General features: G+C 39.2%; 1 protein-coding gene across 1 annotated transcript; it reads right to left on the reverse strand.

The window, feature by feature from the left end:
• Positions 1–10,106: 10,106 nt before the first annotated feature.
• Positions 10,107–11,036, reverse strand: LOC110311836 (olfactory receptor 5K3-like). The gene has a single exon (XM_021185392.1). It carries the CDS (start codon positions 11,034–11,036, stop codon positions 10,107–10,109), a length of 930 nt encoding a protein of 309 aa, XP_021041051.1.
• Positions 11,037–11,393: the final 357 nt, after the last annotated feature.

Consider the following 11,393-nt stretch of genomic DNA (forward strand, 5'->3'; position numbering starts at 1 on the left):
CTTGTAACTCTTTAGCAGTGTTCTCCTGTATTTCTTAAAGTGAGTTATTAAAGTCCTTCTTGATGTCCTCTACCATCATCATGAGATATGCTTTTAAATACGGGTCTAGCTTTTCCCGTGTGTTGGGGTGCCCTGGACTGGGCGAAGTGGGAGTGCTGTGTTCTGATGATGGTCCGTGGTCTTGGTTTCTGTTAGTAAGATTCTTACGTTTACCTTTTGCCATCTGGTAATCTCTGGAGTTAGTTGTTGTAGTTGTCTCTGTTTAGAGATTGCTCTTCTGGTGATTCTGTTACTGTTTATCAGCAGACCTGGGAGACAGGCTCTCTCCTCTGAGTTTCAGTGGCCAGAGCACTCTCTGCTGGCAAGCTCTCCTCTTACAGGGAAGGTGCACAGATATCTGGTGTTTAGACCTCCTCCTGGCCGAAGATGAAGGTCCAAAAGTGTTGTGTTGCTTTGGCAGGCCACAGAAGCTGTCAGCTTCTGTGGTACACACTCTCACCTGTAGACTATTTTCAGTGGAGTCCCGAAACCAAGATGACTCCTGCCCCTCCTGAGGCAAAGGGCCCCCGAGCCGGGTGGACACCTATCCTCTGGCTGGGAGGGTGGCCAGATGTCTGTAGCCTGAAAAGGGTACTGCCTCAGAGGATCTGTGGCTCCCGCCTGTCCCAGAAGCTGTCAGTTTCTGTGGTGCACACTCTCGTCTATGCAGACTAAGTTCCTAAGTTCGGCAGAGTTCTGGAACCAAGATGGTGCCCACTGCTCCTGAGGCAAAGGGCTCCCGGGCAGCTTGTGAGGCTATGACAATGCCTGGCAAACAGAGAAGTGGATGCTCACAGTCAGCTATTGGATGGAACACAGGGCCCCCAATGGAGGAACTAGAGAAAGTACCCAAGGATCTGAAGGGGTCTGCAATCCTATAGGTGGAACAACAATATGAACTAACCAGTGCCCCCAGAGCTCGTGTCTCTAGCTGCATATGTATCAGAAGATGGCCTAATCGGTCATCATTGGGAAGAGAGGTCTCTTGGTCTTGCAAACTTTCCCAGTACAGGGGAACACCAGGGCCAAGAAGTGGGAGTGGGTGGGATGGGTGGAAGAGGAGGGTATAGGATAGCATTTGAAATGTAAATGAAGAAAATACCTAACAAAAAATTGGAAAGAAAAAGAAGGTGGTTTGTGATTTAAGGAGGAACTGGAGTATTGAATTATTCATGAAAGAATTAGTAGAATGGAACTCCCTTGGTGCATGTTTTCCACTAGGCCCAGAGGAATAGCATAATTAGGTATTTACTAAGGGACCCCTGGTGGTGGGTTTAGCAATAGACTAGCATTGCACCTGGATGTATCAGACCTTTCACCTGACTCCTGTGAATAGCTGTTTTTTGATAGGACTCCTCCTCCTCCTCCTCCTCTTCCTCCTCCTCCTCCTCTTCCTCCTCCTCTTCTTCTTCTTCTTCTTCTTCTTCTTCTTCTTCTTCTTCTTCTTCTTCTTCTTCTTCTTCTTCTACTATATTTTCTTCATTTAAATTTTAAATGCTATCTTTTTATTTAAACAATTTTTATTAGATATTTTATTTATTTACATTTCAAATGCTATCCCAAAAGTCCTCTATTACCACCCCCCACGCCCTGCTCCCCAACCCACCCACTCCAACTTCCTGGTCCTAGCATTCCCCTGTACTGGGGCATATAATCTTCACAAGACCAAGGGCCTCTCCTCCCAATGATGGGCGACTAGGCTATCTTCTGCTACATATGCAGCTAGAGACACGAGCTCTGGGGGTACTGGTTAGTTCATATTGTTTTTCCTCCTATAGGGTTGCAGTACTCAAGGAGCTGATAGGGCTATTCTTATCTCAGTTGTAAAAAATGTCTGAATTCTCCTAGCTTTTTATGCATGCATTTTCTCTGTTTTGTGTAAAGAATCATTGCCGCAGACCCTTTTGGTCCCTGTCTTCGTAGAACGGATCTCTAGTTGCAGGTGGACAAGGAGTCAGCAAATGACAGACAAAATCAACAGGAGAGGTTGTGTATAATCTGAATGTATTGTCACAATGTGAACACCAGTCTTATATAATACAGAAAACAGAGGGGTAGGATGCCACAGCAGGCAAAGTACATTGAAGTTACCTGACACAAAACAAAGGAATGACTTCAAAAGGACTTACAGGAACCAGGTAATATTTACAGTAAAGATAAAACAGCTCTGCTTAGGGTCAGCTAATGACAGGTAAGTATTTCACACCCTAGTTACAATTTGAGCTACTCTTTTGAGCCTTGTGAAAGCTAGCACCAGGGTGTTCTGCTCTAGCAGAACTTCTCATGAATAATGCAATACCACAACCCCTCTATTTCCTAGGCCTTGATAAATTCTTGTATGAGTGTAATTTGGCTGTTCTTTTAAGTATCTGTGGAGAATCTCCATTTGTCAGAAGAATTCACCAATTCACTTCTAATATGCAATATAGCCTGCTATGCCTGGCTGTAGAGAAGATTCTTGCCTCAGTGGGATTCCCTAGCTCTTTCATGGTAAAACCCACCTACTAGCTAGGCCATTGTGTATTCCCTTGTTTGGGTGAGACTGGCTACTGTCCTAAGTCATCACTCTGCAGACTAGCCCTGAGCTATTCTAGTTCCTTTCTTTGTGCTTAGTTAGTTTCACTGTTTCTACTAGAAGTAAATTTGAATATTACTGAATAGATAACCTTCTCACTGAATTCCTACTGAATTCCAAGTTTGTCGGCTTCAAGGATTTTCTAGGACATTGGAACACTGGCGAAGGCCTAGCTATGTCAGAATTCAATCTTTAAAGGCACTTATAATAAAATAATGCTAAAAGAGAGCACGTGGATCCATACACCAGACTAACGCTGGGATAGGATGTGAGTATACGGGTTATGAGAATGCCTGGTTCCAGGAAGTTAAATTTCTCTGAAACTCTTTGCCTCATGAGTGCTTCCAGACCTCTCCGCTTGCCAAGCAGGCTTCACTGGAGTGGGTGTAGCAAACCATTATGTATCTCGATGCACCTCGGCTGATGTATCGCCTAGCTTTCTTGTTTTTCTTCTGTATTATAATTCTGATTGCTCGCTTTGAGAAGTTACATTCAGATATAGCACTTTCTGTATCACTGTCAAACAGATAGTGTTTCACTGACTCCTTGTCCACCCAATTACTGAAATCCTGGTTCCCCTTGGATTTAGAGACCGACTGAGTTCCACTACATGGCATAGAATATCTAAATACACACCCCATTTCTTAAATGAATGTAACATGTTCCCTGTAGGCTGAGAATGATGACAATCAATCAAGTCAAATAGCTTTGACCGCAGCAGGAAATCTGTATCAAAAAATCATGCCAACAATTCATTCCTTGGTGCAGCAGAACTGTCAACTCTTAGCTTATGTACTATGGAGGTAAAATCCTTTGGTGATGTGAGGGATATTCAAGTACAGTCTTATTACAATGAACTCGAATGTTCAAAAACTGTTCTTATTTTGTGTTTGTACCACAGTAAGAGCCAATATTTTAAGCTCTACTAAAAACCAAGCAACCGAGCAACCAAAAAGACTTTATCTATTTATGTTCATTTAAAAAACTAACAGTGATATATTATTTTTTAAAGTATCATACAGTTAATATATTTGAAATTATTTAAAATTTATATTGAGAAAAACATGTATTTTCAGTATTTCTGTAGACAAACATCTACATAAGACTGTTCAATTGATTGTTTTATATCAAACAACCTTTATAATATTCATTTTATTGTTACAATCTTTTATAATTTTTTTTTCAAGATAGGGTTTCACTGTATAGCCCTGACTGTCCTGGAACTCACTCTGTAGACCAGGCTGGCCTCGAACTCAGAAATCTGCCTCCCAAGTGCTGGGATTAAAGGCGTGTGTCACCACGCCCAGCCTTTTATAATTTTTAAAGAAAATGATAAAAAACGAAAGGTATTGCAGGTTTTGAAGGGGTCACTTTCCGGGAGGAGTTGGGGTACAAAAGGGAAAGAAGAATGTGATGTAAGTTTATTTACAAAATCTGTTTTTAAATGTTAACAAATTCATATAAATTGAAATTATGCATCTTTTCTCATCATAATGCAATAAAACTTAAAACAAATGAAAAAGGGGGAAAGAAAGAGAAGGGAAGGGAAGGGAAGGGAAGGGAAGGGAAGGGAAGGGGCAAGGCAAGGCAAGGCAAGGCAAGGCAAGGCAAGGCAAGGCAAGGCAAGGCAAGGCAAGGAAAGGAAAGGAAAGGAAAGGAAAGGAGGGGAAGAGGAATAAAGGAAGGAAAATAAGAAAGAGAGAAGAGAGAGGGGAGGGAAAAAGGAGGACAAGGAAGAAATACAGAGCAGAACAGAGACTGAAGGAGAGGGGAGTAAGGAGAGGGCAAAGAGAGAGAAAGAAATAGAGAGTACCAATGCGGAGAGAGAAGAAAAAAAAAATCTATCATAGTCTAGCAAAAAATGGGTGAAAGGCACTGGCAGAGCCTCTCAGGAGACAGCTATATCAGGCTCCCATCAGCAAGCACTTGTTGGCATCCACAATAGTGTCTGGGTTTGGTGATGTTATATGGGGTGGATCCCCAGGTGGGGCAGTCTCTGGATGGTCATTCCTGCAGTCTCTGCTCCATACTTTGTCTCTGTATCTCCTTCCATAGGTATTTTTTCCTCTCTTCTAAGAAGGATTAAAGTATCCATACTTTGGTTTTCCTTCTTTTTTGAACTTCACTTGCATCTTGGGTACTGCGAGCCTCTATGCTAATATCCACTTATCAGAGAGTGTATGCCATGTGTGTTCTTTTGTGATTGGGTTACCTCATTCAGGAAGATATTTTCTAGTTCTATCCATTTGCCTAACAATTTCATGATTTATTGTTTTTAATAGCTGAGTAGTACTCCATTATGTAAATGTACCACATTTTGTGTATCCATTCCTCTGTTGGGGAACTTCTGGGTTCTTTCTAGCCTCTGGCTATTATAAATAAGGCTGCTATGAACATAGTGGAGCATGTGTTCTTTTTATATGTTGGAGCATCTTCTGGATATATTCCCAAGAGTGGTATACCTAGGTCCTCCAGTAGTACTTTGCCCAGTTTTATGAGGAACCACAAAACTGATTTTTCAGTCAGGTTGTACCAGCTTTCAATCCCACCAGCAATGGAGGAGTGTTTCTGTTTCTCCACAACTTTGCCAGCATCTGCTGTTACCTGAGTTTTGATGTTAGTCATTCCTGAGAGGTTTACCCAGTGCCTGACAAATACAGAGGTAGATGCTAGCAGCCAACCATTGGACTGAGCACAGGGTCTCCAGAGGAAGAGCTAGACAAAGGACCAAAGGAGCTGAAGGAACATGCAGCTCCTAGTAGGAACAACAATATGAACCAACCAGTACCCCCAGAGCTCCCAGGGACTAAACCACCAACCAAAGGGTACACATGGAGGCACTCAAGGCTCCATCTGCAATATGTCAATAAGTAGCAGAGGATGGTCTTGTTGGGCATCAATAGGAGGAGAGGCCCTTGGTCCTGAGAAGGCTTGATGCCCCAGTATAGGGGAATGCCAGGACAGAGGAGCAGGAATGGGTGGTTTGGTGAGCAGGGGGATGAGGGATGGGATAGGAGGTTTTTGGATAGGAAACCAGGAAAGGAGATAACATTTGGAATGTAGATAAAGAAAATAACTAATAAAAAAAAGGAAAAGAAAGGAAAATGGGTGAAAGTACATTAAAAGTATTTAGTCTGTGACTCAATAAGGCACAGCATAAAGGAAATCGCTGAGTGTCTTAACAGAGACAGTGAAATGAGAACCAGAATAAAAAGCAATTTGTAACAGGAGACATGGCTTGCAAGTTTACAAGAAAGCTGTCTTCTAGAGAGAGTCCCATTGCAGCTATCCCATCCCACCTTTCAGATAAAGGCCACTGTAGAACTCACTTCCTCACAGACTGCCTCAAACATACATTTTGCATCTGAAGTTTTTCTCACACCAATTTCTTTCCAATAAAGTCAATTGTTTTAGCATGTTTCTAAGACAAACAATCTTAGTACCCAGTCACTGGAAAAACTCCAATGTCTGATGCTTCTATACAAGTTCATATCCCTAAGGTGACATTATAGGCTCTCACTACCTTGATTCATTTCCACCCTGTGTCCCACACTCCCTCTCTGCAACAGTTTCGTATCTTGTTGGCTCAGTCCCACTGGTCACTGCACTTTCCACTCTCCTTGACACACTCATTTACATAAATATAGACTATGATAATACTCATTGAGAGGACTGGCATTGGCACAAGACTCACCGAGACTGAGTTCTCAGCACAAAGGAGATTTATTTTCCCCAAAGGGAAAAAGGGCAGGGAGTAAGAGACAAAGACAGGAGACAAAGGACAAGAGAGAAGGGAAAAGGAACAAGGTGGGGAGTGGCGGGGGGGGGGGGGGAGATATTTGTTCTGAGGGGCAAAAGACTGTCTCTGGATAGAGAGACGATCAATATGGCCCACAGGCAAATGGCAGTTTATAAAGGGAAAATGGGAAAGCCCAAGTTAGGATGAGTGGATTGGCTTTGACTGGGCATATTAATTAGGTTAGCCAAAAGTGGACTTTTGAATGCTGGACTTCAGTGCTTTGGTACCTGGACCTTTGTGGTCAGTCTCAGGAGGTAGAAGTGGAAAACAAGATATACCAGGACCATGTTTGTCATGACCAGATCCATTAGAGCCCTTCACTTTGTTGTTTTGTTTTGTTTTGTTTTGTTTTTTTCTGTATGTAACAACACTGGATGTCCTGGAGTTTGTTTTGTAGACCAGGCTAGCCTTGAACTCATACAGATCTCTTGCCTCTGTCTTCTGAGTGCTGTGATTAAAGGCATACACACCATGGTAAGCAATAAAGCAATTAATTTAGTTTCTTTCCTTCTTCTCTTTCTTTTTCTTTCTTATGTTTCTTTCTTCTTTTCACACAAGGGACAAGGCTGGCCTTGACTCAGACAGGTACCTGTGTTTTTGTTGCTGTTTTGTTGCCAATGTCACTGTTTTCTTCTTTAAGTTATTGTTTAGTAAGCAATACAAATGTTATTTTCAGAAACAAAAGCAGGTTGGTGGGGGGAAGGCAATGTCAATACAAACTCTGTATGTGTTGGGTTCTCTGGGCTGAGCTTTGGCAAATTACTCAATATATTAGTATAGAGGTTTTTGTACTAGTAAATAGTAGACTATACCTAGGTAGTTGACATGTCATACACATAAAAAGTCTCTTTCACATAGATTCCTGAGTCTTAAGAGAAGCTATTTTTAATAGCTTCTAAGAGAAGGAAAATCAGTTTCTCTAAGCAGGATGATTTGGGGCATATTAATCATATTCTAGGGTAAATCTCATGCTCACAGCCAAAGCTAACTGGACTTCATATTTTATCTATTGATCTCTCTCTCTCTCTCTCTGTCTCCTTCTTTATGTCTTCTAGAGAGAAAGAACATGAAATTGGATGGGTGGGTTAGGTAGAAGGGAGAGCAAAATGAATATTAATAAAATATATGGTTTTCTTAAAGGATAAATAAAACATTATTAAAATAAATTTAAAACAAGTTTAAGCTTTCCTTAGGAGGCCTGGCAGATCATGTATTTCTAGGAAGGTATTTTTATTTTATATTTGCAAATTTATTTTCTGAAAACATAGTTTAGATATTTAGGACTTTTACAAAATTTCTGCCTTATACTTGAATGAAATCTCCATTTTTTATTAACTCTTTGGGCATATCAATAATTTCCAATGGAGTTAGTAAAGGTTTTAGTGTTCATAATGACCTTTAAACAGGAGAATTACTTCACAAAACAAACAGTCTTAATAAATACAATGTTATATGTGTTAGACAAATTAGCAAATGGAAATGTTAAATTCCCTTAGGATTTAATCTTCCATAATCATTTATAATTAAAAATTGACCACCAAAACACAGATTATTTAGTGAAGAGAATTTGATACTAAGATGACTAACACTATTAAAAATCCTTTATTAGAAAGTAGAATTTCTGTTTGAACAATATCCAAGAATAGTATCTTGAAAGAGCTAACTTCAAGATAAAATTATACACAAACATATACTGCTCATCAATTGTGCTACTGAATAAAAGATAGGCTAAATTTTTTCTATGGGACTAAGAAATCTGATATTGTAAATGAAGGTTATCTTATATGAACTTTTACTCTTTGAGTTCATTGAATGTATCCAAAATTATGTCTAACTCTATTGTCACATTCATGAGTGTTCCTATAGATTATTTGAATTGATCTCAGTTGCTTAGCTGCTAGAAGTACGTTTTAGCATATGTCCTTTATGAACTATTTTGATTTAGGAATTCACTACTTTCTTATTTTTAGACTACAAATGAATTAGCAATTGAAAAGGTTAAAATTTGTTGGGATTTCATCATGCAAACGTCATTTATAACCACAGATTCTCAAACCAAAATACTGGTTCTTTAGTGAGGAGAATTCGATTCTAAAACGACAAATGAAGTGATTAAATAAATTACAGAATTTAAGTCTAAGTAAATATTTTGTTTATAGATATTTAAGATTTTCAGCAACTTTGACCTTATTTATCATATCCATCCTTTATTAATACTATGAAGATATTGATACTTCTAATCTCAAACAAAACAATAAATGATATTACAGAGTAAATATTAATCCGATAGGCATTTTAATAACTGTAAAATATAATGAACAAAGCAAAAAGATCTAGGAAAAAGTTAAAACCCTTGAAAACTACTTAATGAAGTACTTCAAGTCAAGTTGCTGAGTAAGTCATTTTATTATTTTTTATTTTAATATTTTGCCTTATTTTATTAGATTTTTTTTTTAATTTCAAATTTTATACCCTTTCCTAGTTTCCCCTATATCTTCCACCCTCCCCCTGCTCACCAACCCACCCACTCCCTCTTCCTGGCCCTGGCAGTCTGTATACTGGCGCATATAACCTTCACAGGACTAAGGGCCTATCCTCCCATTAATGACTGATTAGGCCATCTTCTGCTACATATGAAGCTGAAGGCATGAGTCCCACCATGTGCTTTCTTTGGTTGGTGGTTTAGTCCCAGGGAGCTTGGGGAGGTACTGGATAGTTCATATTGTTTTTCCTCCTATGGGGCTGCAAACCCCTTCAGCTACTTGGGTATTTTCTCTAGCTCCTTCATTGGGGACCCTGTGCTTTGTCTAATGGATGGCTGTGAACATCCACTTCTGTATTTGTTAGTCACTGGTAGATCCTCTCAGGAGACAGCTATAGCAGGTTCCTGTCAGCAAGCACTTGTTGGCATCTACAATAGTGTCTGGTTTTAGTGGTTGTTTATGGGATGGATTCTCAGGTGGGGCAGGCTCTGGATGGTCATTCCTTCAGTCCCTGCTCCACACTTTGTCTCTGTAACTCCTTCCATGGGTATTTTGTTCTCCCTTCTAAGAAGGATCAAAGTATCCACACTTTGGTCTTCCTCCTTCGTGAGTTTCATGTGTTTTGCAAATTGTATGTTGGGTATTCCTAGAAATTCAAATTGCTGAATAAATCATTTTAAAGGTACTTTCACTCAGATAGCTTATGACCAAATGACCAAAATGAAGTATTAAAATTTTGTTGTGTAAAAAGTAGTCTGTATGAGTGCAGAGGCAAACATAATGTGAAGGTAAAACTGTACACAAGCATACCGTTAGCTTCAAAGGACTGGAAATTTTAAGCAGAGACTTAACAGAAAAAAAGTTGCAATGCTTTTGAGATTTTATTTTATGATATGGGATCAAAAGTTTTATTAATAATTACTAATAATTAATAAAAAGCTACCTTTATACATGCTAATATGTATTTCTAGGATTTGTAGGAATTATCAAGAACTAATTACTCATATAACTTCTAGAAGTCATTCAAACATCTAAGATTTTGAAGTAAAATTGAATAATTTCATTTCTTTTGACAAAATTTGAATAAAGTATATTGTATTTTTATTATTTAATGTTAAAAATTACAAAGTTTTGCTTTTCTGCCCCTTTATAAATATCCAAAGATTTATTTGAAGTTCAAGTTCATTTTCAAAAAGCTGTTCACAAAATGTTACAACCTTTTCTTCATCGCTCTTTTCATCACATTAATTACTTCCTTATTTCTCAGACTATAAATAAATGGGTTTAATAAAGGAATTACTAGAGTATAAAAAATAGCAACAGGTATGTCTTTATACCCTTCATTAAGTGAACTTGGTCGAATATACATATAGAGGAGAGACCCATAGAATATTGACACAGACAGAAAGTGGGATGCACAAGTAGATAAGGCTTTGCTTCTTCCTTCTCTGGACTTCATTGTGAATATAGTAAAAAGGATGCAGAAATAAGAAATGAGGACTATAGTAATGGTAAAAGTTTGAAGTGAACCAGAAAAAATGAGTATCATCAGTTCATTGATATAAGGGTCAACACATGAGAGTCTGTATAGGGGAAGGACATCACAAAAGAAGTGCTTGATTACATGAGACCTGCAGAAAGTTAACCTGAACAAGAACCCTATGTGAATCATGGAATGTAGGTTTCCTGCTATGTAGGCTCCTGTGGTCATTTGAAGGCAGAGCTTCTTGGACATCATGGTGTGGTACTGCAGTGGGTTGCATATGGCTACATAGCGGTCATAGGCCATTGCTGCCAGAAGAAAGCAGTCTGTAGTTTCAGCAAGACAGAGAAAATAGAACTGCGCCATGCACTCATAGAGAGAAATCCTTTTGTCCACAGAAAAGAAGTTCTCTAGCATCTTGGGAGTGATGGCACAGGAGCAGCAGGAGTCCATCAGAGCCAGGTTGCCCAGAAAGATGTACATGGGTGTGTGGAGACGAGGCTCCATGTAGATCACAGCCACCAGCCCAAGATTCCCCACCATGGTGACCAGATAGATGGCAGAGAACACCAGGAACAGAAGTGTCTTTAACTCTGGGTGATCTGAGAATCCTATGAGGATGAACTCGGTTGTCAAGGAGTAGTTGTCTTCAGTCATCTTCAGCTCCTCTGTTGACAAGGTATCAGAATGTCAGATGGAAACTGTGGTCTGACCATTTCCCACTTTGCTTTCTATACCAGAGAATTCCTTTTTCAAACATCACCCACTGTCTTTGCAATGAATCTCTTTTATTTTGCAGGGTTATTTTTTTTCTTAAATCATTACCATCTTTGACTGTCAAAATCCTTTGGACTACTTGATACTTCCAGGGTATAGATAAGTAAATTGAAAAAAGGCCAACTGTACTAATTTGATGGTCTTAACTGTGTACATTTCCATAATCATAACATCCAATGAAGATGGTAAAAATTTCTTTATTCTAATAACTAAGTACAATGTATAAAGTTAGGTAAG

This window comes from Mus caroli, chromosome 16 (genome assembly GCF_900094665.2).
Source record: "Mus caroli chromosome 16, CAROLI_EIJ_v1.1, whole genome shotgun sequence".
In the NCBI taxonomy this organism is placed as follows: Eukaryota; Metazoa; Chordata; class Mammalia; order Rodentia; family Muridae; genus Mus; species Mus caroli.